The following is a 26,788-nucleotide window of genomic DNA, read 5'->3' as shown; positions in this document are numbered from 1 at the left end:
CCCACATCAAGAAAATAGAGACAGACCAAGTAAATAATCTCATGTTGCAATTAAAACAGCTAGAAAAACATGAAAAAAAAATGGAACCTAAAGTTACTAGATGGAGCCAGATAATCAAATTAAGAGCAGAAATTAATGAGATAGAGAATGGAAAAATTATAGATAAAATTAATAAAACAAAAAGCTGGTTCTTTGAAAAAACAAATAAAATTGATAGACCTTTGGCAAGATTAATTAAGAAAAGAAGAGAGGAGGGGCTGGGAAGGTGGCTCAGTGGTAGAGCGCTTGCCTTGCATGCCTGAGGCCCTGGGTTTGATTCCTCAGCACAACATAAAGAAAAAAGTCAGAAGTGGCGCTGTGGCTCAAGTGGTAGAGCGTTAGCCTTGAGCTGAAGAGCTGAGGGACAGCACCCAGGCCCAGAGTTCAGGACCCACGACCGGACCCCCAAAAAAAAAAAAAGAGAGAGGAAACTCAAATTAACAAGATCAGGGATGCCACGGGAAGAATCACAACAAGTACCCAATATCCAAACAATTATAAAGGACTATTTTCAAAAGTTATACTCTCTAAAGAAAGAAAAACTGGCAGAAATGGATGCATTTTTAGAGAAATACTAGTTTCCCAAACTGAGCAAAAAAGAAGTAAATCAATTAAATAAGCCAATATCTTACAACGAGATACAGGAAGCAATCAGAAGGCTTCCAACAAGGAAAAGCCCAGGACCAGATGGATTCACAACAGAATTCTATAAGACCTTTAAAGAAGAACTAATACCCTTACTTCTCAAGCTCTTCAGAGAAGCAGAGAAGGAGGGAGCTATCCCAAACTCATTCTACAATGCCAATATCACACTCATCCCCAAACCAGGCAAAGACCCAACCAAAAAAGAATTACAAACTAATCTCTTTGATGAACACAGATGCAAAGATCCTTAACAAAATTCTAGCTAACAGAATCCAGAAACACATAAAAAAAATCATACACTACGACCAGGTAGGCTTCATCCCAGAGATGCAGGGATGGTTTAACATACATAAATCAATAAATGTACTCTAACACATCAACAGATCCAAGGTCAAGAATCACATGATCATCTCCACAGATGCAGAAAAGGCTTTTGATAAAATACAACATTCATTCATGTTTAAAGCTCTGGAGAAAATAGGAATAGAAGGAACATTACTTAAAACGATAAAAGCCATATACGACAGACCAATAGCCAATATTATACTTAATGAGGAAAAACTTCAACCAATTCTCCTAAAAATCAAGAACAAGGCAAGGATGCCCACTGTCTCCATTCCTCTTCAATATAGTCCTGGAACCCTTAACCAGGGCAATAAGGCAAGAAAAATACATTAAAGGGATCCACATAGGGAAAGCAGAAGTTAAACTATCCCTTTTTGCAGATGACATGACACTATACCTTCATAATCCCAAAAACTCCATCCCCAAACTCTTAGAAATTATAAATCATGGGGCTGGGAAGGTGGCTCAGTGGTAGAGTGCTTGCCTTGCAATGCATGAGGCCCTGGGTTCGATTCCTCAGCACCACATAAGCAAAAAGAAAAAAGCCAGAAGTGGTGCTGTGGCTCAAGTGGTAGAGCGCTAGCCTTGAGCTGAAGAGCTGAGGGGCAGCGTCCAGGCCCAGAGTTCAGGCCCCACGACCGGACCCCCCCCCCCAAAAAAAAAGAAATTATAAATCACTTCGGCAAAGTAGCAGGATACAAAACCAGCCCACAAAAATCAGCCGCCTTCCTGTACACTGGCAATGTACAAGCAGAAAGGGAAATAAAGGAAGCAGCCCCATTCACAATAAACCCCCCAAAAATAAAATATTTAGGAATTAACCTAACCAAAGATGTAAAAGAACTATTTAATGAAAACTATAGAAACTTAAAGAAATTACAGAAGACACTAGGAAATGGAAAGACCTTCCATGCTCTTGGATAGGCAGACTTAATATAGTGAAAATGGCAATACTGCCAAAATTAATATACAAATTCAATGCAATTCCTATTAAAATCCCAATGACGTACATTTTTGAAATTCTGAAAACAGTCCAAAACTTCATGTGGAACAACAAAAGACCTAGAATAGCCAAAACAATTCTAGGCAAAAAAGACAACATGGGAGGGATCTCGATGCCGGACTTCAAACTCTACTATAGAGCCATAATAACAAAGACAGCATGGTACTGGCACAAAAACAGACCCGAAGACCAATGGAATAGAAGACCCAGAAATAAAACCACACATCTACAGTCAGCTGATATTTGACAAAGGAGCCAAAGACATACAGTGGAAGAAACACAGCCTCTTCAACCACTGGTGCTGGGAAATCTGGGCGGCCACATGCAGAAGACTAAAAGTAGACCCCAGCCTATCACCATGCACCAACATCAACTCAAAATGGATTAAAGACCTTAACATCAAACCTGAATCTCTGCAACTACTGCAGGACAGAGTAGGAGAGACACTTGAACTTATAGGCACACACAGGAACTTCCTGAACAGAGTTCCAGAGTCACAACAAATGGGAGAGACTTGACAAATGGGACTACCCTACCTTAAAATAAAAAGCTTCTGCACAGCTAAAGACATTGCAACCAAGCTAGAAAGACAACCAACTAATTGGGAAAAAATATTTACCAGCAATATATCAGACAAGGGGTTAACATCCAGTATATAGAGGGAACTCAAGAAACTATTCCCTCCCAACCCTAACAAACCAATTACTAAATGGGCAAAGGAACTAAGGAGAAACTTCTCAGATGAAGAGATAAAAATGGCAAAGAAACACATGAGGAAATGTTCACCATCCCTGGTTGTGAAGGAAATGCAAATAAAGACAACCCCGAGATAACACCTTGCCCAGTCAGAATGGCCCACATCCTCAAGTCAGCCAATGACAAATGCTGGAGGGGATGTGGAGAAAGAGGAACCCTATTGCACTGCTGGTGGGAATGTACACTTATACAACCACTTTGGAAAGCAGTCTGGAGGTACCTCAGAAAGTTAAATATAGACCTTCCCTCTGACCGAGCCATACCACTTCTGGGCATCTATCCTGAACAACAGGAACCAGTATACAAGGACACATGCACCTCCATGTTTATTGCAGCACTGTTCACAATAGCCAGGATATGGAAACAACCCAGATGTCCCACCACAGATGAATGGATCCAAAAATCGTGGTATCTATACACAATGGAATATTAAGCAGCCATTAGAAAGGACAAAATAATGGCATTTGCAGGGAAATGGATGGAGCTAGAAGTCATGTTGAGCTAAGTAAGCCAAGTGCAAAGAGACAAACGGCACATGGTCTCCCTGTTAAGTTGACGTTAAATCCAAAATGTTAGGTGATACGACAAAATTAACAGGACTTAAGAAACAAAGGACTTCCACTCATCTGGTCGAATCACTACTAAATAACCCCATGTTGCTGATCACATATATGGTATATATGTGCACACTGGAGGGAAACCAGGAGGTCCAAACAGAACTAGAGGGAAGCAGGGACAAACACACCAGCGGGACCCATCAGCTGCACAGGACATTGACCAAAATGAACTAAGCAACTCAATGGCAGTGATGGGAGGGAGGGAACAAGTGGGAAAGCGGGAACAGCTGATGCTATACAAAGCAAAAGAAATGTACATACCACCCAATGTGGAAGAAATAACTGTATTGCAAAGCTCATAGAACTCATAAATGTTATAGACCATGATAGACAATTTGCCCCATCAAAATTAGAATGCGTTTGTGACTTTAACTCAACTTCACTATCCCACAATACTGTGAAATTTGGGAAATTATGTAAGCACTTAATCACAATAAAAAATTTGGAAAAAAAAGAAATGACATGCACTTCTGGTATAAAATATGGTGGTTTGGGTTATATGTATGCTTTCGTAGTACTACCACTATCAGGAGAAGTAACGAATACATAAACTTTCACATGTCCCTTTGTAATTATTTACTCCTTCCATCATTCCTCTACCTCCTGCCTCAACAACTTACTTGTTTTCAGGTGTTTTATCAACAGTGTAGAATTGTGTGTGTGTGTGTGAATGTACAGTCTATCCTCTATTCACCTAGCAAATTTTATTTTTAGATTCTTCCAAATGAGCAATTTTTTTTTTAAGACCAATACCATGCTCAGCCAAGTATACTAAGCCTAAAGCCAAAGTTAAAATTTGTGCCCTGGCTTAAATGAAAGCAAGTCATCAATCATGCTCCAAAATCTTCCCTTGCTTATCTCATTTTAACTGAGGGAATTGCTGTGTTTCACCGTTTCTCTTGCCTAAGTAACAGTCTTCCATAATTTTAAATTAAGTTAACCTGACATAAGAGAATGATGAAATTATTTTGGTACAAATAAAGCATTTAAGCTTAATGTAATGTTGAACATTTCACTGTAAATAGGTTTCACTTTTTCAGTAGCTTTGACTGTTTTAATGTTCCACAGGAGAAATTAACCATACATAAATGATGTGTGTAGGAATGCAGAGTTTTATTTTTGCCTGAGGTGCCTCAAATGCACCTGGACTTGTACGTAAGCGATGCTTTGCAGATGAGCGTGACTCACGTGAGAGCGATCCGTAAACGCCGCGCTCACAAGAGCGCAGGCACTTCACAGCACCTGTTCCAGCAGCACTGCTGCTGACTTTGCAAATGGAAGCCTCTGAACATATAGAAGAAATCCTGCTTTTGTTCCATCAGACTTCATAGATTATCCCAGAAATATAAGATGAAAACTACGTAGACCATCTTCTCTACTATATGATGAGGACAGGATCAAAGCAAAACAAACATAATGTCATTCAAGGAGAAAGTATACAGATAAGGCAAATATGTCGTTTAAATTGCATTGTAGGTTAATATTGTTAAGAAAATTCTCAAGGTTTTATTGGTATTATTTTTAAAATATAGTAAAAACTAGTAACCAGTGAATGAGGACCATAGATGAATTCTATAGTTGTCTTAAAATATAGCATTTAGGATTTTGAAAGGAATTGGGTTTCTTGGGGGGGAGGGGCCTTGAACTCAGGGCCTTAAATTCTCACTTGGCTTTTTCACTCAAGGCTGGCATTCAACCAATGGAGTCATGCCTCTAGCTTTTTGGTGGTTAATTGTTTATAGGAATCTCATAGACTTTTCTGCCCAGTCTGGCCTTGAACCAGGACCCTTAGATCTCAACCTCCTGAGTAGCTAGAATAACAGGCATGAAACACTAGTGCCCAGAAATAATTGCTTTCTTCAACTGGGTGCTTATGTCTCTTGAATGATGATGTCTTCCTTCTTATTCTGGAGGCTTTGCTGTAATTTAGTAATATTTCATTTAGCTTATTAGATGAATTATCATGTAAACAATTCACTTAAATCTTTCAAAGATGTCTTCTTCCATATATCCATGAAATGTATGCAAGATAGGTTATGATTCCTTTTTTCCTTTTACTATAATTTGTCAAATCAATTCAGAAAAATGTAATTGTACCTTCAAGAGAATCGATTACCTCTTTGCTCCTTCTAATATCTTTAATATGATTCACAGCTTCCTCATACATTTATAACATATGAATTTGAAGATGTTTTATCAGGTACACTGTAAATGAAATGATGAAAGACAGCATTATCTTGACCTGTCATAAATGTTCTCTAAGTGCTATTTGGAGGCAAATACTACGGACTAAAAATTAGGAGAGAAATATAACCCAATGGCCAAGGTGCTGGCTTCATCATCCAGTGGTGAGATATGATCCATATCAGACCATCTTTGCTACTTTTTCTCTAGGATTCTGCGTGAGGGAAGTTAAGCATGACTAATGTGAAAGTCTCCATAATGCCAGAGCTGCTTGGGCAGCATATTCTTCTCCTTCCAGGATTAGTAGTGTCTAAGCTGCTTTATGGGCTTTGGAATTTATCAGTTGAACAGTTGAGCCAAGGATGAAGACGATGCACATCTGAAATCTCTGGGAGCGTATCTCCCTGACACAGCTCCGCAAGGGGCTGGGCTAGTCACATCCGGTGATTGAACCGGAGTTTTCCATTTATCCACAGAATGAGTTCTGTACTTCCGGCGGCAGTGCAGGCCTGCCCACAGTACCCTGCCAGCGTAGTTACACCCTGACCTGGAGGGACCAGCTAAGGGTGAGAATGTGATTCACTCTCCATGCTCATCCCATGTGTGTTTGATTAGCTGAGACTGGCCATGCATGCTGTGGAGTGTCCTGAGGTTTAAGGATCTAATTGGGGGAAATCTCTATGCTTGGAGGCCAACCCATGCTGACAGAAAAACCCATCCACCCCATGCTCTGTACCTCAACCTATGGTAATGTGAATCTGGAAAGAGAAACCACTAGAGACATTTGGGCCCAAATTCATGTCAAGAGGCAACCCATCAAATCCAACAGTCTATTAAAATCCAAGACACAGAAAGATAAGCTAGTAAATAAATGCTTTAGATTAATCCTCATTTTAGTGAATCACTGGTCAAAGTAAACCTGTTCTGTAAATAAATGTATAAGTACCCTAATACCAATACTTAGGGCTCCTACTCAAAACTATCTTCTTAGATTTGGATTCTGCTACAAGCAAATCAAAGAGAAGATGTTTGTGTTTGATTGTCTTATATTGTCAGCCATGCCTAAGGAGAGTGTGATTTCTGTGATTTGGAAATTCTTTGACATGGGTACTTACAAATTTGACTGCCACCTTCTAGCCTTTGTTGAGAAAATAAATGATACATAGGAAAATATTTTAAATTAATAAGGCCATTAATGTTAGGTACAAAATATAGCCTTTTACCACTGAGTTGCAATATCAAATACCATTGAGCAAATACATTTTACAAGGGTCCCAATCCCTACTATCTCTTCTGCTAGAAAGAGAAAACAAGTGATTAGCTCCTTGTTCTCTTGTCCATTTCTAGACTGAGATCCAGAACAAGGACAGTTGTTTTTTTTAAAAAAAAAAACACATGATGAACTCCATCCATGTTTACTCTTGTTATGTGCCACAGGGCTAGTCATGTATTTCTCAAGCTGCTTGCCTCATGTATACACAGTGTGTATTCACTGCCATAGTGAGGTATAAGTGGTGATCTCATCTTTCATTGAATGGCTCTATGTCTCTTGCTGTGACCCCAGCATCACAAGGGGATTCATGGCCTGTGTCTACTATGAAGCAACTCATTCCCCTCTATTGTGAAGGATTCACTCCAGCTTCCTCCCTGAGTTTCTTCTCTGACTACGGCTCCAACTGTGGTTTCACACTTCAGAGACTCAACCAAAAGAGCAGGGAAAGTCAGGGTGGATTCCCATGCCTTTTCCCTCAGCTCAGCAAGTACTCCCCCCACAACAGAGTATCCTGCATCCTGACTGAGGCCCCAGCCACTCCAAGATTAGGGCCATCCTGTTCACTTCAGGTCCAGCAAACACCACAGCTTGAGCCACTATCTATCCTATCTGTCCTGATTTGGCTCTTAGCAGACCCTTATCCCACTGTTGTATCTATGGACTGAGAGGAATGGAAGGTGTCTGGACATGCTCATCTATGGGCATCCTCTATTGTACTTCTTTAAACACAATCTACTGTTCCTCCCCTAGGGTTCTCCTTTCAGTAGGCAGAGCTGGCCAGGCACTGGTGGCTCACACCTGTAAACCTAGTTACTCAGGAGGCTGAGATCTAAGGATCATAGTTCAAAGCCAGCCCAGGCAGGAAAGTCCATGAGACTCTTATCTCCAGATAACCACTAGAAAACCAGAAGTGGTGCTGTGGCTCAAGTGGTAGAGTACTTGCCTTGAGCTGAAGAGCTCAGGGACAGTGTCCAGGCCCAGAGTGCAAGCCTTATGACTGACAACAACAACAACAAAAAAGCACAGCTGGCCTCCTGGGCTGCCACATGACATTCAGAAGGGGCTCGTATTTGTTTGAATGGTCTGCTATTGCTCTCTTGAAATTCCTCATTTGTTTTAGCATGGTGTCCCACGTGCTCCTTTTGCACTGGGCTCTGCCAATAATGTAGCCAGTTCTGCCAATAGGTGCAGAATGGAGCTTGAGAATACATTTCCACCAAGTTCCCAAGTGAGGTGCCACCACGGTGAGTACACTTTCTCCTTTCATAACCACTACACGAAATTCTGTGAGGTCGACTCAGAGGAAAGAAGACGGGAGCAATGATCCCCTCCTTCTTTCATCTCTCCCACCATCTCTTTCCCATTCAACATGAGCTATGAAGATGGACGAAAAAGGGCTGTATCAACTTGAGTTCATTGTGTCATTATTCTTAACCATCCTTGTTTAACCAAACCAAACACTACACGGTAGACATACTACCATTCCTGCAACCCACTTATCCTCGTAACAATCAATGAAAGTATGGTTTCCCTGTACAAACACTGTTTTCTGAAGCAACTTGAAAGAAATTGGTGAAGTAGAACAACCTCCTATGAATGTGAGAGTGGGAATGTGGAGGGGAAAAGCCCTAAGTTGATGGTGATATACAAAACACACAGAAAGGGGCGCTGTGGCTCCAGTGGTAAAGTGCTTGCCTTAAGCTGAAGAGCTCAGGGACAGTGCCCAGGCCCAGAGCTCAAGCCCCACCACTGACAAAACACACACACACACACACACACACACACACACACACACACACACGCTTCCACACAACAGCTCATATGGGCTTCATTTCCTTGAAGCTGTCATTGCAGATAGAAAGACATTAATTATTGCATGACTCATGAGTCCATAGGGAGAAAATAACTCACTTCCTCAGTAGTAATCCACATGTCCCTAGTAAGAAGATGTAAAAGAAAAGTCATTCCATGGAGTTAGCTTTGCCCACACAATTCCTAACAATCTGTACCTTACAACATTTTTTAAATGTCTTCTTCAATATATTTGATAAGATGCACAAGACACAAGACATGAGGATTATTGTGGAGTTTGTGAGCTAAAATATGACCTTTCCAACCTTTTCTCCCAATAGAAAGGCAAAAACAACATCATCAAAGCAGCATTCTTAGCCTGATAGTTGTTTTGTTTTGGATTACAAATTGACTCACATCTCTAAAATATCCGTACAAGAAGGCTCTACTTGCTGTCACTGATGTAAAATTATGACTTATTTTTACTAAGTAGGCATAAAATGTTTTCATGAATAGCTCAAAAATATCAACTGAGCAGGAAAAACAAAAGCAATTACTTCTATAATACAGTTGCTAGCCAACTGGTCAGATTCTGAGCCGACCTCTGTTAGTTTAACACATCCAATTTTTCCCATTTTCATAATAAACTGTCCTCAATTACAGTCCTACTGACAACTTACAAGTGCCCACTGTTTTGTTTTGTGTTCCCTTAGCTAGAACTAGGGCATTTGTTTCCCTTTAATTAAATACGGTGGTTAAATAGTGCCCCCCCCCCTCCAACTTTCCAGCAGATATAGTTAAGTTCCTTTATTTTTCTTCACATTCACTGGCGGTCTAAAGGTCTGGAAAATCATCCTCATGGCTGTCCTCTGGCTCCTGCCCATAAGATTGCCTGATATCCATTTAAAGAAGAGGCAAGGAAAGGACTTATTTACTCTGTGTGGGTAGGAAATGTCCACACAAGTGCTGGCTGCCTCCCTAGATGGCGGGCATGGTGTATCACAAAGGCTGGGTGGGGTGTGTTTCCTCTGGGTACTAACCCTTGCTGCCAACCCCACAGGGCACTAGGGCCCCTGTGAGCTAAGCATACTCCCTCCATTTTGCATGCACAAAACCATTTGGTTAGGAAACGGCTGCTCTTAAGACCCCAAGGATTTGTTTTGAAAAACAGAACCAAAGAAAAGCAAAGATGAATAAAGAGACGCAAACTAGGCCCAGGGAAGGGAGGGAGAGGGCAAGGTTCTGGAACTTCTAATCAACTTCTGATCATTTCCCTTTAAGATGTCAGGGCCACTGTTTTAAGGAAGGTAGAAAATAAAGCTGTTTCCAGGTAAGACTTTACCTGGTTCTTTTCATGTTTGAAGTTTTCATGTTCCTGCTCCACTTACATTTTCAGTTATTTCTGTTGCTGTAACAACTCACTCCCATGTATATAAGTGGATAGTATGCTAATTATGTCATGTATAAATTTGTGAAAGTGTTAGTGCCCTGTGGAATTGTGTTAAATGTCTACACTGATAGTCTGATACTTATTTTTGGCCCCCTTTTTATATATGAAGCAGTTATTCCCATGAGAAGTATCATCTTCATCTCAGGAAGCTTACGTATATTGAATCTTTTGAGAGACAAGAAAGGTTGTCCATAAAACCACCATAAACTTCAAGTATCAACTATAGTTTTATCTGAATTAATTTTGAACCGAGGAAGGTAGAGTTATCTACCAATTTTCTTTGCTCAATACATAGTGATTATAAGGCTTTCGTTTTCAAATGCAATCAGGCATTAATCCACGGGGCACTTCAGCTATGCACTGTGAATTCAGGGATCCATCTGCATTCATGTCTGTCTTTCATCCTGGCTGACATTTTCTGTTACATCGTTTTTTACTGCTCTCTGCTGGCCACACATTGGTGAATACAAGGACCCAACTGTTCATCTGCCTCTTTTTTCCTGGCTTGTTTCGTTCCATTTCTTAGGTTTTGCTGCCCTCTGCTGACCATATATTGACAAATACTATGCAGGGAGCGGTCTGTTTCATTTGTTGTGTTTTGCTGCCATCTACTGACAGTATGTGGAAGTTCTTTCACTTTATCAATGCCAAAGTACTGGAATGTAGATCAAAAGGTCTTTTTGGTTTAGCCCCCATGTCCATTTGTTCTCCTCCTGTTCGATCTGAGTAAATGGTCATTTACACACGTGTAATTTTCTCGTTGCGCCAGAAGCCCTGACATGCTGCCGTCGGAAGTTTCCTTTTCCCTGGGAGGGAGGCATTCATCTACAGATTCCAACAAAGCCTCCAGTGGAGACATCTCCCCTTATGACAACAACTCCCCAGTACTGTCTGAACGCTCCCTGCTGGCTATGCAAGAGGACAGGGCCCCGGGGGGCTCCGAGAAACTTTATAAAGTTCCAGAGCAGTACATGCTGGTGGGCCAGTTGCCGTCGCCAAAGTCAAAGTCAAGAGAAAGTTCTCCTGGACCAAGGCTTGTAAAAGGTAATGAGTCCAGTTGCCACTGGCTAAACTAAATGCCTCTGCCCTTGTTGCAGGTAGTACCCGGTGAGGGCACTTTGGACTTTTCTGTGATGCAATGAGCACTTACTGAGTACCTGCTAAACACATGCTAGGAAGAGGAAGGGCTAGGAATCCCAGGCATTGTCTTGGAGGGTTCCTGAAGCCCATACTTTGACCTTCAAATTTATGGGAAGTAACTGATGCTCAGAAGGGCCAATCATATTGCCAGCTGATAACTTTCCTCCAACAGCCAAAGCATTTTATGTGTCCTGGCTGGTGGTTCTGGGCTGCATCTTTGTGAACCTAAGATGCCACCTGATTGCTGCTGTCACATTTACAACAAAAGAAACTGAGGGCCTCCTCACAAAACAAACGTGCCAGAACCAAATAGTGTCAGTATCCAATGACAAGGATACCAAGGAGACCCAGAGTCCAAAATCTGCTCTGCCACTTCCAACTCAACCTGATCTCAAATGAGTGGCTGAGCACAGTGGAGGCCCATTTCCTCCTGCTTTTGGAGACTAATAATGACAAAAGTGTCTGACTCATTGGGCTTAATTAATCCACTAACCTCTTACCACAGCACTACACATGGACTAAACCCTGCCTGATGTGTGATGTGGAACCTCATGTTCACTTCTCACCTCTTCTGTCACATGACCTACTGAGGCTCTCCTAGGGACCATGTGACATAGCTATGAAGCATGGGAACAATGCCAATAGATCTTTGCTCCTCTCCTCATTGCTTCTCATAATTAGGATTCCAGCACAGGATAGTAAAGGAGAGGAACTAGGCTGGTAGTCACACTGTCACTACTCCTGCCCAGACTGCTGGAAAGAATCTGTTGATATCAATAGTAGAGTGTCTCCTAGGAGAGTTCAGAAACTGTTCTCGTTGCTCCTCCATCTCTCTGTTCATGTGGTTACAGCTCATAAGGCAGTTGCCACTCAGATCCACTATATACCTTTCCTACTACTGCTGTCTCACATTATCCAAACAGTGGCTTGAAACAACTCACGTTATTTGCTGCCTAAGGGCTTCAGAGGTCATACATCAGATGTGTGAGCAGGGCTGCCTTCCCTCCTGGGAATTGTAGGGTCAATGTGTTCTACTGCCAGCATCTATACATTTCTGTGTTAAAGCAGTAACATAGGAGAATCTTCTGACTCCTTTAAAGAAACCTTGTGATTACATTGGGCCCAACCAAGTCACACAGGAAAATAATTCCATCTCAAGAATCACAATTCCACAACTTCCCCAAAGTCCTTTTTAAAAAAAATGTGACTTCTTAATAGGTTCTGGGGATCATGGCTCCAACCATATAGAGAAAGAATGTTTTGTATGTCTCCAGTAAACTTCCTGAAAAGCAAATGTGGACTGTGTTGTTTTGCATCCAACACAATGTTAAATACAGAACTCTGTATAGAAAACAGAGAAATATTTATTTTTACTTTAACATGTTTGTATTATATAACTTTTTATTCTTTTTCCTAGATATGTCAGAGGAGCCTTTCAATATCTGGGGAACATGGCATTCAACTTTAAAAAGTGGATCCAAAGACCCAGGAATGACAGGTGGAGTACTGTGTGTGTGTGAGTGTGCTAGGACTTGAACTCAGGACTTGGCACTTTACCATTTGAGCTACAGCTCCACTTCCAGCTTTTTGGGGGTTAATTGGAGATAGTCTCACAGACTTTCCTACTTGGGGTGGCTACAATCTAGGATCCTCAGATCTCAGCCTCCTGAGTAACTACGACTTATAGGTGTGAGCCACCAGGCCAGGTTGTAGAAACAGGGCTGTGGGAAGAAAGCAACAGGATGGACAATTCCATGAACTAATTCCCACCCTTGCCTCTCTCTGGCTCCCAGGTTCCTATAGTGACATCTTTGAAAGCAGCTCCCTGCGACAGAGGCCTTGTTCCCTTTCCCAAGGGAACCTATCCCAGCATTGGCCTCGATGTCAAGGGAGCTCCGCAGGGCTGGACAGCAGCACTCAGGTCCTTCGGAGGACTCAGACGGCGGCCACCATGGTGCAAGGCCGTGTCCACCATCCCACATCGCGAGTCTACAGCACTCCCCCCATCCAGGGTGGGGGTGGGGCGGCCAGGCGGCCAGTGGCCAGATCTGAGCCACACTTGACCCTAAGCAGTGCTGAAGACCTCACAGAGGGCAAGCTGGACAGGGCCGGGCCGCAGAGCCGGGCCCAGCCTTCGCACCAGAGACCACGGGAGAGTGGCAGGGATGACAGGAGGCCCCCTCCTCCATACCCTGGACAGGGCAAGCTCTCCCGAGGATTGGCCCAGCCATCCAATGAGCCTCCCTTGTGGAAGCTGCAGAGGCCCAAAGGCGGCTCAGGAACAGCCTCGGAGGGGAGAGGCCAGCGGGCATCCCAGGAGCCTAAGGCCCCACTGAAAAAACTGGGAAGCGCCTACTCCCCCCACCCAAGCAGCGAGCACAACCGTCCGCACTTGGGGGACGCCAATTGGCTCGACTGGCAGCGAGAGCGGTGGCAGATCTGGGAGCTGCTGTCCACTGACAACCCAGACGCCCTCCCGGAAACGCTGGTATGAGCCCACCCGCCAGCAGCTGGAGCCCACCCTGCCCACCACACACTTCCTTCTCGCCCAGATGCCAACACGTGGCCGATGGAGATTGGACATTTCCTTATTTTTTTTCCTTCTTTTCACATTTTTTTAAAACAACAAAAAAAGTAACACCAAGAGAAAGTAGATCCACTGACAGATGTTGAGCACTCCTACCCTCGCCACCTTATGATACAATTCTATTGCGTAGCCAGCCTTAGAAAAGGACAAAACCAGACAACCATATCCAACCTAAAAATTACCCACATTGGCTCTCTATAAAATTCTTACTTTCATATAGCTTTGTTGTATTTATGTGTCTTCAGTTTTGACTATTGTATATTCTGTAACAGATTATGTATGATCTATTCACAGAGAAGACAAAAAGAACCATTTTGAAAATCACTTCACTTTCTATTACACCATGAGATATAATACACAGCGAGATTCTACAGTGTTCTAGAATACCTACAAGTGGCTTTCTGTGCTTTTGCCATAGCTTTTTAACTGGGGTGACAGCCCTTCCTTCAATACCTAAGGAAAACACCAACCAACCAAACCAAACCAAGAAGCCATAGTTTTCTAGCACAGTGAAATTAAAAAGAATTATAATCTCTGAATGTGTTTTTCATATGGAGAAAGTTTAGGGAAAACATTAAATTTGGTATATTATGAAATATATTTTCAGAACCCCTTTAGAAAAGATTCAGTTATTCAGATGAAAGTCCATGCCCACCAAAGAAGTTATCTATTCCAACTTAAGTTAAATTCAATTTTATGTAGGCCATAAATAGTTATGACGTACGAGTTTTTGTGTTGTTCAAAACTACAAACTGGAATCCAACTATAAAATGTTAGACTCTAAATACACATTAAAATTATAGAACATTGCTTTTCTCTTTGCCTTGTAATCAGTATTGGTCAGTTATATGCAATTCTTTGTAAATTAAATCGTATTTGAGAGAAAAAAAAAAAAACCACTCTAGCTTTGTACTTACATTGTGCTAAAGGCAGAGAAAACATTTCCTTCAGTAATTTTATGTGTATTGTAAAGTGTTCGTACTGTACTCAGTAATTTGATGTTTTATTCAACTCCAAAAAAACATTTTTGGTCAACAGGTGGCAAATTGGCAAATTGCTTCAGTGTTTTCAGAGTTTTGTTTTTCCACTTCAGAAGGGAATGTGTATTATTGAAAATTATAGAAAATGATTTTTTTATAAAATGCGCTACTTAAATTTCATGTTAGCAATGAAAAATTTCAGTGGTGTTTTCTTTAAAGTTCTGTCTTGTGCCTGATGAATAAAAGTTAAGCAAAAGCTTTGTTCTGGGCTTTAAATCAAATGAATGCTCTTACACCCCATTCCAGATAGGTACTTCATTATCCACATGTGTACCCAATAATGTCAATTCTATACATATCCATATATGGTTCAATAACTAGTTTTTAAAATGTCTCATGCTTGGGGGACACCAACTTGGTAACACTAAAGCATGTGGAAGTTCGTTGCAAGTAAAGGTTGATTTCCTCAACTGTCATGGAGAAAATGATTTTTCCACTTAACTAAAACTTACATTTCCCACCTATTGTCCCTCAATGCAGTCTTTTTAAATTGCATCTGTTCTACAAGCCTTAGAGGCCCAATTTGCTTCAAGACCACAATAAGGATCTCTAGAAATGGCCTGTAATGAGTCATGTTCAAGGACTGATTTATATGATCATCAGGCTCTGCCATCACGCACAGAACTACTGCTAAGCTCAGACTGCAAGGACATTCTGGCTGATCTTGTTTGTTTCCTGGCTTCCCAGATCCAACCAAAAGTTACAGCAAATACCACTTGATAGTGGATTGTAGGTGCCACCCACTCTCATCCTGCTCCTGTGCTTTCTTGCTTTGAATTGGACCCTAGGCTGACTAGTTCTTGCCCTTCCTCAAAAACTGGCATACCTAACACATGAGGCCCCCTTCTCATCATATTTATGCTGTCATAGTTCTTTCAGCTCTAATGACATTAGTATCTGTCAAAGAAGTTAATGAAAGGTCTTTCAGATCTAATGACATTAGTATCTGTCAAAGAAGTTAATGAAAGGTATCTCCGTCTGCTAATAGTCAGATCTAAAATAAGCAGTAAACAGTTTAGAAATATAGATCTCAATATCCATTCCCCTTTCTCTTTGTCTCTTTAAGCCCATGACTTTATTTTTAGCTTGATAAATGAAAGCTTGTTTCTTCAATGTCTTTAATCATATTAAACATACTGTTTTTTCACGATACTTCTTTTAGTTAATACATGTTTTTTTTAATCACTGTTACTCTTTTAAATTTATTGTTATTGCAAAGGTGATGTACAGAGGGTTATATGCTGTTTTTAAAGCACACACGAGATTCAAAGACTTAAGTAGTAACTGAAGTCATTGATAATACCCTATAACATGTGGTATAGTATTTGACAAGAAAAAAAATAAGTGTCTTTCAAGTTGGACAAAAATCCTTCACCATGCTGCTCAACTTATTTATCCCTAGAGAGCAAAGAGATCATAGCCAGGCACCAGTGACTCATGCCTATGATCCTAGCTACTCAAGAGTCTGAGATCTGAGCATCATTGGGTAGGTCAAAGCCAACCTAGGCAGGAAGTCCAAGAGTCTGTTATCTCCAATTAACCACCAAAAATCTGGAATAGCATGTGGCTCAAGTGGCAGCCTTAAGTGAAAAAGCTAAGGGACAGTACTCAGGCCTTGAGTTCAAGCCCCAGTACCAGCATAAGAAACAGGGAGGGGGAGTAGTAGGGGGATCATAGAAGCACAAAGAAAGCTACAATGTGCACAGATATCTCAATGTCTGTGAATACTCAATTATTGTTTTTGAGTCTTTAGTAAAGGGGCCAGAATGGTGATGGCAGAAATAGCCAAATATACATTTGTCTTGATCTAAGTACTTATTAACATGTTTGTTGTGGATTTTTATAGAGGAAAAAAACCTTATAGCGATGGGGTATGTGTAAAATGAAAAAAAAAAAAACTTCTAAATAAGCCCAGCTTGCTGCTCAGCTTGCTTATTTTCTTATGCACATTTTAATACACATCTGCTGGGCAGAGAAACAGCACTGCGATTCCATATAGAGATGTCAGAACAAAGTCCAAGCCCACGGAGTCTGTTGGTCTGATAAGCAAACCACAGGAGGTAGATTCTACTGAACCCAGAGAAAAGGAGATGATTGAAGAAGAGTCCCACAGAGATTAAAACAGGCCCTCTTGGCCAGAGAACTTTCAAACACAACTAAGTCAACAAAATTCCTCCAAGAGAAAAAGTACAAAGCAAAAGAAAGTTCTGATAAAGGTTGGAATTTTTTGGCACAATCTAGATACAAATGGCAGCCTAGACATGCTGAACTACAAAGAGTGGCCTCTGGGTTGCAGCCTTGCCCCCAATCTGATGTAGCCCTCCATCCACTAAGATGCAGAAGGGTCAAAAGATTCTCTAAATTCAATCCAACCATTATCTCTTTAGGCTAAGGTGATCAACACATCTCGGTTTGCTTGGAAATGTCCCTAGTAAGAAAATTCCCATACAGCCCAAGCAAAGGCCCCGCTATTACTGCCAGGGCATGCACAGGTAGACTAAAAACACAGGACACGACCTTAGCAGCTCTCAGGTAGAAAAGTCACCAAACATGATACAGTGCAGCCAGTTCAATTTGAATGTTAGACACATGATAGAGTGTTAACATTACTGTGTCCCATATAAAATCTGGGACATACTTATACTCAAAACTATGATTCATAAGCCAGGTGCTGGGTGGCTCACACCTGTAATCCTGGCTACAAAAGAGGCCAAGATCTGAGGATCACAGTTCAAAGCTAGCCCAGGCAAGAAAATCTGTGAGACTCTTATTTCCAATTAACTACCAAAAAGGCCAGAAGTAGAGCTATTCCTCAAGTGGTAGAGCACTAGCTTTGTGCACAAAACCTCAGGGACACTGCCCATACCCTGAGTTCAAAGCCCAGGACCGACACCAAAAAATATGTGTGCATATATATGTATATATATGATTTATTCTCTGAACAACTGTATGAGACATATTTATCTTCAACAGACATTCTTTGCTAGACAATTGAAATTGAACTGAGCACCTGTTTACTAAATCTGGCAAACCTAATCTCCACCCTTAATATCTTAACCAGTTCCTAATGATCTGCTTGATATTCTGGTGCCACGACAGCACCTGTATGTTTCTATTGCTACATTGAGCCATGTTCCCACCAGCCACCACTCTCCTCTCTGGCCAGAGTGCTTCTTCCTGTTTTGCAACATGGATGCTAATCTTGCTGTCCTTCTGGTGTGCATATCTATATCTTCTCTTGGTCCATCCCCAATGCCTCACTCTTTTCTGCTTTTAGATAACTTAGTATCCTGGCTATTCTTCCCTTCCACAGGACCACTGTGTATATATAGAACACAATTTCACATTTTCAGCCTAAGGTCCACAAATACTCTCCTCTGCTTTTCCTACTCAGTCAGACACTATTTTCCTTGCAAAATTAGCTCAAATCATCCCATCCCCCACATGAATAACATAGTTGTGTTATTTTTGCTGCCTTATGGTTTTATCTAGAGGTTGTTCCTGCTCTGCCTCTAAGGGTGGGGACTATCATTTTCTTTGTTCCCTGTGGACAGGACAAAGAACTGACATCTGTCATTTGGCTAAATAAAGGTATTTAAATATGATCAAGTATCTTACTGTGAACTGGAGGCATGGCTGAAGTAGTAGAGAGCCAGATGTGATTGAAACAGTAGCTTACTATCTATTATTCAGTGGAGAAAAACATGTAAGGCCATCAAACTTCTAGAAAACACAGAGATGTGGATCTATTTTCTTAATTAAAAAATGGAAGGTAAGAGTCTGAGGAAAAGCTAGTAGCAAGCACAGAGACACACAGCCCCCTAGTCCTGTGTCATATGAGAATGAAAACGTGAGTGATTCATGACACCTTGCCTTTTCATTCTTATGACTGAAATATTAACAGTAAAACAGGTAAGGAATGTATATTTCTGTGCTCTCTGGTTAGTTTTCAATGAACACTCAGGCACTGAATAAAAATCAGTATTTCAAGGGTGGGCCCCAGAATTGGGGAGAACAGGGCTTGACTACTGCTCTGCCTTCCAATTGCTGCTGGTGATCTTGGGCAATTAAGCTTTTGCACCTTTCTTTTTTTTAGAGTAGTTAGGCAATAATACACCAAACTCCTGGGATTGTTCTGAGAATAATGTAAGAAAATACCTAGACTAGAACCAGCCATGTAGCAAATAGTCAATATTGGCAGTGTAACTGATAAACCTTGTGAGACCATTTTAGAAACAAAAATGGGAAATCTCTGCTCATGGAATGCAAGTAGTATTTGCTAACATTTATGAATGACTTCTACCCTAGTTTGTTTTTCATACATTAACTTATCTAACCTCCTAATTTTCCGACAGGGCATGATTAACTCAGAGGGACTTCAAATGAATTGTCCAAGGTCAAATAGCTAGAAAGTGGTGGAACCAGGATTTAGTCACAAGATACCAAACTGTGCCACTTGCTGTTTGGATAATATTTAGGCCTGAAATTGTGGTTATTTATTGGAGTCTTAAAAGAATAAGGCTCAAGCCAGAACACAATGACTCAAGATTGCAATGCAAGCCACTTGTGAGGCATAAAGATTTCAGTTTGGGGCCAGCCTGGGCACAAAGTTCACCTCAAGACCTCATTTCAACCAATAAAAAACAGATGGAGCCGGGCGCCGGTGGCTCACGCCTATAATCCTAGCTGATACTCAGGAGGCTGAGAGCTGAGGATCACAGTTCAAAGCCAGCCCGGGCAAGAAAGTTGGTGAGACTCTTATCTCTGATAAACCACTAGAAAACCGGAAGTGGCACTGAGGCTCAAGCGGTAGAGTGCTCGCCTTGAGCTGAAGAGCACAGGGACAGCGCCCAAGCCCAGAGTTCAAGCCCCACGACCGACAAAAAAAAACAAAAACAAAAACAGATGGGTGCAGTAGCCAGTAGCATGCACCTGTCATCCCAGCTATGCAGGAAGCATAAATAGGAGGATCAAGGTCAAGGCCAGCCTGGGAAAGAATTCTAGACACCATTCAAAAATAAAACACAAAATGGCCCAGGTGTGGCTCAAGTCGTAGAATGCCTTCCTGACAAGCATGTGGCCCTAAACTCAAATCTCAGTACCACCATCAAAAAAAGTAATGCTCAGCAAGATAGTCTCTGAGGAGAAGAGTGGGGAGAGTTCCTACCTCTGATTGGCAACATCACTGTAGTATCTTAAGGAAGTGAGTGCCCTGTCTATTTTCTACTGAAATAAAAAAAAAAGGGAAGCTACAATTAAATGTCAAAGGTCCTAATTTTTTTTTAATTTAGATAGCAAATTCATGGGGGAGAATGAGCTGAATTACAATTAATAATCATATAAATTCACATGTTTATTAACTTAACGCTTGCACTTGAGTCTAGCATTGTCTTCCAATTTTCTTCTACTTCAAACAGCTCCAACTATGACTTCATTAGATCAAATGATTAATAGTTATCAACTCATAATCTGTCAAATTAACATATACCTGGAGTTTTTATCTCCTATTTCCTGAAAGCTCAAGGCTAGGGCTCTACCAACTTGAGCCACTGTGCCACTTCCGGCCTTTTCTGCTTATGTGGTACTGAGAATCAAACCCAGGGCCTCATGCATGCAAGGCAAGGGCCTTGGTCTGAAACCATTTCATAAGGCAATGGATCCTCCGCAAGGCTCTTCCTCATCTGAATATAATTTCAAAAACAAAAAAAAGTGAAAAAGTGCACTGCTGTTATCCGAGCGTGCCAGTGTCTGATATGCAAAACCTACTCACCTATCTCCTTCCATATGCTTCTTCCATTTGTTTCTGTCTCTCCTCAAATTTTTTTCTTATTCTGGTATGAACTATGTGATTCTCTTGCTGCTATGTTCCAAGTATGTGTATCTTCTCAAAATTCATAACCTCCATGGTGATTTGTTTTAGGAGGTAGGAATGTTTGGGAGGTAGTTAAGTCATGATGATAGAGAAGTAGAATTAATGCCTTGATAAGAGATCCTAGACTGCTCCTTTGCTTCCTCTGAAAAGCACCATCCAAAGGACAGGGCCCTCAATGGACAGCTAAGCTGTCAGCCTCTAGAACTGGAAGAAACTGCTGTCTAATTAAAGTCCCCAGTTGGTAGTGTTTTGTTACAGCAACCTTCACACTAAGCCAAGATCAATGCAATGTTAAAACCAAGTCATAAAGGGAAACCTTCCTTGCTCCTAGGAGATATTCCTGTTTTCCAAGATGCAGGTAAAGAATCCTCCAAGATGCAGGTAAAGAATCCTACGACTTAACATAAAATGACCTTGAAAGCCTAGAGAATAGGAGACTTACAGACCTAGATTAGAACAAGAATGAGGTCAGTAGTTGAAGGACAGGTAAGAATGATACACCTGTTCCAGGGAAACTGGGTACAGACTGTTCCAGAACTCAGTTATAACCAACCCAATGCCCCTCACTGACCATTCCAATTTCTCACTAACAAATTTCTCACTAACAATCAACTAGAGACTCATTTGAGTATGGCCAATGTCTCATCAGTCAGACTTTAATAAAGCGCTTGCTTTTTGCAAAAACTTGATGCGATGGTGTTGCTTCTATGGGTGGTAAGCTCTTGTCATTCTGTGCAAGTATTATGGGTTGAATTGTGTTGCCCCCTCCCACAAAAATGTTGAAACCCACATGATTTTATTTGGAGATAAGACCTTTGAATATAAGCAACTTGGGAAAGACCTTACTCCAGTATAACTGGGGTCCTAATAAAAAGAGGAAATTGGAGTGCACATTAGCATTACTCTGCCACAAAACCAAAAACTGCTGGAAGCTAAAAGAAAGTTATGGAACAGAGACATAGGAGGAGCATGGCTCTGCTGACACTTTTAGGCTTTTCAGAGTTCTGATCTCCAAAAATGTAGAAGAACATATTCTTGTTATATTAGCTACTCCCATCTGTGACATTTGATTACGGTTACTGAGGCAAACTAAGACAGTGAACAAAGGTCAAGTATTACACTGACACAGACTATCTTGCCTACTCAAGGGAGTGGCCACCCTCAAAGTGTTTTCTTCTTGACAGCACAATACACACACATAGGAGCACGTAGATAAGACAACAGGGATTCCTGTGAGCCAAACTGGAGGACCACTGCCTTTACCCTACTGTAATTCTGTTCTACTGTCATCACCTACAAGTCATGGGAAATGAACTTTCCAAGGAACAAAATTTGTTGGTGGATCACACTTGCAACTCTAGCTACTCAGGAGGCTAAGATCTGAAGATCATGAGGAAGAACACTTCAAAAGACCCTTATCTCCAATTCACCAGCAAAAAAGTGGAAAGTGAAGGTGTGGGTCAAGTAATAGAGTGCCAGCCTTGAGTGGAAAAAGCCAAGGGAGAGCCCAAAGCCCCAATACTGGCATACACCAAAAACAAATAATAAAAGGGGAAAAAAGCCCAAAACAACAAAAGGGAAAAAACATAGTAAAATGCAATGTTCAGAACTGCAGACAGTAAAGTGGCTTTAAAGAAGAAATAGGAAATAAGTAAAACTGGGAAAGTAACATCCAATTTCCATTAAATTTGCTCTGATACTCTGACCCATGACTATGTGAATATGTAGCAACTGTAAATACAACTGTAACAGTGGGGGTGAGTGGAAGCTCAAAGGCCTTAAAGGATGCCAGAAAGGAGGCTCAAACCATCCCAAAACCCGCAGCATGAACATCTGGGAGCTCATTAGAAAGGCCAATTCTCAGCTGCCCTGGCCCTACAGGAAAAGGAACACTCTGGGTTGGTGCCCAGCCATCTGTGTTTTAACAAGGTTTCCAGGGGACTCTGATCTACACAGAAGTCTAAGCATCTTACTGGCAAAAGCACAACAGGGAGAGACCTGCAGGGGAAAGGTAAGAAAATCCCAAATAATGCTGTAATGTACAACTCTGAACAATTTTGAATCATACATTTAAAAACATCCGGCTAGAACAGGAAATTATAAAATGATTACATGTTAGATTTTAAGTAAATGTGTATAAACATCATCCAGCATTCCCTAGTTTCTCAACGTGGATGCAAGGCCATATGCTTTTCTGGGTAGTGTAAATAACACTACCTCATCCTGCTAACGTGAACCATATTCATGGCACAGTAGCTATGATTTCAGTCCTCTCTATTTTTGAAAAAGTACATTTAAGAAACAGCTACAAAGCAGTGACCCAAAAAGTATTCTGGATTTGGGAAATATTTTCCCAGTGCTTCCCAGCTTTGTAATAATCTTTTTTGATTCTCCTTTAAAACCCTTCTTAACAATTCTTATTTAGTTTCTGCAATTACACTGGTAGCTTAGATTGGAAAGGCTAAGAGCTTAATCATAATCTTTACTTCAGCCCAATGGTTATGTTATGCTAAAATACTACTAACCAAATGTCATCTTGTATTTATCTATTTAAAAAATTTCACCATTAGTGATTTTAAGTAACATGGCCATGCATCCAAATAGCTGGTAGTCTTTACATTTGACCCAAATGAGGAATAGAGCCTAATGTTAACCTTCTAGATTGTTCTTGGGAAAGTAGAGCCAAAGGATAGTTGGGCTGTGGACAATGTCTCAGCACTTATTTCTGGCCTTGTCACAGGCTCACTTTTTAGTCACTGGGTTACTCAGTATTTACCACCTGCTGGCTCTATTCTAAAAGCTCTCAGACATCATCTTACAATATTTCTAGTTATTTTCCTATACAGTTTAAAAATACATGACTAACACACTGAGAAAAGGGCTGGCTTAAGTTTGGAAACTAACATTACTTCTGTAAAGGCTGTACATTTGAAAAAACAGTAACTCTGTTACTCCAAAAAATTTTTCAAAACTTCTTAACTAGCAGCTTTATTTAAAAATATACAAATATTTTAACATGTAGAGTTTAAGATTGTTGGATTTTCTTAAACATCACACAAAACTGAAACAACAAAGAAATCCATACTAAATTAATCACTCATACTGCCAACTCCTTCCACTCATTTAACTCTACAGTATCAGGAAAATGAAAAGATTTATCATCTACACTTTCAAGAAACAACAGGAATTTGTAACATGCTAAGACCAAGCAGTTTATGGATTCTTGATATAAGGCATTTCAACAGCAAACTTAGAGCTTTCTTAACATAAGAAAAAAATGAACAGTGAATTGATGAGAAAAATACTGTTGTAAATTTAACAGCTAAATATAACCATGTCTTAGAGAAGGGAGCATCACTGTCATAGTGAAAGCTAAGCTTTCAAAGTTTGGATTAGGACAAATGGGAGGAAGACTTAGGGTGGGGGTGGGACTCAAAAGTTGGGATAATGTGCCAAATGTCAAGGACAATGAGAGCTCTTCTGGGGGGAGCAATTATATTTTAGAACCACCAAAATCAAAGAAAAACTATTTGAAAACTTAATGCTCTGAAGCATATGTAATCACCTCATAGTGAATTGAAACTTCTTTAACGAGGTCCTGTCTAAAAATTTCATCTAAATGAGAATTTGGAAAGCTAGTCTTGCTGGGTGCATTTCTGTATAGTGTGCAGAGTCACTACTAGATTATAGGGACTTTAGAAATACTGTCACCTTCTTAAAAAGCATAGATACTTCTTATTTATCATGGAGACTTTGAATTAATCTAGTTAACCAGGTTATAGCACAGTGACTTTCAGGCCTCACATCCCAAGTATTTCTGAGAAAATAGTAAGCTACAAGCAGTCAATGGTCATCAGTTTTGTAAAAGCTCTTTGTCAGAAGCTGTTCACTAAAATACACAGGAAATACCACAATTAAAATAAAAAACGCAGGGACTGCTTCCCATTTGAAACGGGAAGAAAACTTAAAATGATTTGCTTATAAACTGCAAGGCCAAGGTGACTCAAAAGTTAATGCAACATGGCATCCTTCAGTAAGTGGAAGATCAGGCATGATTATCACTTAAAATCCTGTGACATCATGAGTGCAATTCAGTTTGGGAAAATAACTTATCTCTCTGAAAAAAAATATCTTATAACGTTTTTTTCATCACAAACCAACTGGTAGTTATGAAGTCCAGCGCCACCAAGCAACCTTCATTCTATCCCATACTGCAGAGAGCGAATCGAAAGCAGGACGCACATCTAGAACTGTAAACTGGTAGTCCTTGTTGACCTCGCCTCCATCGTAGTAATCAATCACATATCTAACTTCGGTTCCACAACGGTTGATGATCCAATCATGCCTGTCGAAAGGTAACTCATACCTGGAACAAAAGTACCAGCATGTACTCAAGTGTTAAAACACTGGCTATGCACTCAGTCCCTCTTTAAGCAATGAGAAAGGTGAGAAGCAGCTCTCGGCACCAAACATCTAAGTGGGGAGGTGAGACTCAGAGAATCACAGGCTACAGTGGGAAAGGAATATGGCACTGAAAAGCTGTGACAGGACCATGGGACTAACACATGATCCAGGCTAAGAAGCTGCAGAAACTCAAGTGTATGCTAAGAATCCAGATTACATTGGAGGAGAAAGGAGCCCTCAGTGAATTGAATCAAAGACCATAGTAGGATCACAAGAATGGATCCAAGAATCCAGACAAGAGCTCAATTTAACCCTTGGAGAATTAAGTAGGAAGCTAGCTGCTACACACTAATGATTGCCCACTAATGATCGAAAACTCAAGGACAGGAAGAAATCTAGAACTAAACAACAACTTGGGTTTTGGTGGTAAAAGAAAGTTGCCCATGTAGAGAGAGTAAGAAAAAGATTATCTGAAAAAGAAAGCCCCAAAGCCTATCGTCCAGGTAGGCCCAGAAACAGGGTAAAAAGTAACACCCATGTTGGCCACTCAGAATTACTGTCTAATGGTTAGGAATTGCTAGGTATCACAAATGTGTATTCTGCCAGCTCAGGAAGAATAAAGGCAGCAGGTAATGGCTGTCAATTTGGGTCTGTAACTGCTTAAGGAGCAAGATATGTGTTCTTCTCTTTCTCCCTACTTTAATCTTTTACACAAAAATCAATCCCTACTAAAACTCTTTTTGTAAAATTGTCTATAACCTGAAGAATGTAAAATACCATTTCCACACTGACACATACCCCATCCAGGAACGAATTCTTGCTCTTGGAGAATATTCTCTTGCTTTACCTCCAAATCGGACCAACGATGGTCCACAAGGACACTCACTAAAAAATAAAATAAAAATAAATCTATAAAAATATGTTCTTCCCTTTTCTCCCCTTTAGTTTTTGAGTAATATACATGTTTTTCTGTATGTTTTTCACAGATTATCACATTTATAAAAAATGGTAATTCAAGGTAATGATCTATTTTGTTAAAACATTTCTCTTTCCTTATGAACTGGGTATATCTCACTTCCTGTGCAGGAAGCCCTCTTTCTGGTTCCTTGGCAGAAGTTGGAACCCAGGGCCTTTCCAGTTGGAGCCAGTGCATAGACACATCTTCAGACAAAACAAACAAGTGGTAAATACAGTAGACATTTGCATTTATGGATATTTGGTTCCAAGGAGACCGCTACTGAGAAAAACACAAGAATGCTCAGAATGCATAGAGTTCAGCACTCAAAAATTGCTCAAATTGGAGCTGAGAAGGTAGCTCAGTGGTAGAGCGCTTGCATTGCATGCATGCATGAGGCCCTGGGTTCGATTCCTCAGCACCCCATAAGCAAAAAGAAAAAAGCCGGAAGTGGTGCTGTGGCTCAAGTGCTAGCCTTGAGCTGAAGAGCTGAGGGACAGCGCCCAGGCCCCGAGTTCAGGCCCCACAACTGGCCCCCCCCAAAAAAAACTGCTCAAATTTACTTATATCATACATAAAATCTGAGCATCCAAAACGTAAAATCACATGGAGTAGGCTACATTTACTATCACAAAAATTACTATCGTACACATTAATACTGCTGTTCACCAAAAGTTAAATCTTATT

At 40.8% G+C, this 26,788-nt stretch overlaps 2 protein-coding genes across 6 annotated transcripts in view; one reads left to right on the top strand and one right to left on the bottom strand.

Annotated features, from left to right (window-relative positions):
- Nucleotides 1-15,071, top strand: part of Arhgap6 (Rho GTPase activating protein 6) — a 434,012-nt gene extending 418,941 nt beyond the window's left edge. For both annotated transcript variants that reach the window (XM_042680437.1, XM_042680438.1), the window contains exons 11-13: nt 10,873-11,147; nt 12,661-12,741; nt 13,037-15,071. In XM_042680437.1, the coding sequence (XP_042536371.1) occupies nt 10,873-11,147; nt 12,661-12,741; nt 13,037-13,737 (1,057 nt within the window). In that variant the 3' untranslated portion in view covers nt 13,738-15,071. The remainder of the gene's footprint in view (nt 1-10,872; nt 11,148-12,660; nt 12,742-13,036) is intronic.
- The window catches only part of LOC122108510 (holocytochrome c-type synthase), a 32,278-nt gene continuing 10,987 nt past the window's right edge, over nt 5,498-26,788 (bottom strand). For 3 of the 4 annotated variants that reach the window (XM_042680439.1, XM_042680441.1, XM_042680442.1), the window contains exons 6-7: nt 25,945-26,031; nt 23,702-25,108 (exon numbers count right to left, since the gene is read on the bottom strand). In XM_042680439.1, coding sequence (XP_042536373.1) covers nt 24,910-25,108; nt 25,945-26,031 — 286 coding nt within the window. In that variant the 3' untranslated portion in view covers nt 23,702-24,909. Of the gene's footprint in view, nt 5,611-23,701; nt 25,109-25,944; nt 26,032-26,788 lie in introns of those variants that run through there. The other variant, XM_042680443.1, reaches the window with a different exon arrangement.

The sequence above is a fragment of the Dipodomys spectabilis genome, unplaced genomic scaffold (assembly GCF_019054845.1).
Source record: "Dipodomys spectabilis isolate Male_0828 unplaced genomic scaffold, ASM1905484v1 ptg000061l, whole genome shotgun sequence".
In the NCBI taxonomy this organism is placed as follows: Eukaryota; Metazoa; Chordata; class Mammalia; order Rodentia; family Heteromyidae; genus Dipodomys; species Dipodomys spectabilis.
Note: the sequence above shows the minus strand (reverse complement) of the source record. Positions and strands in the feature narration are given on the sequence as shown.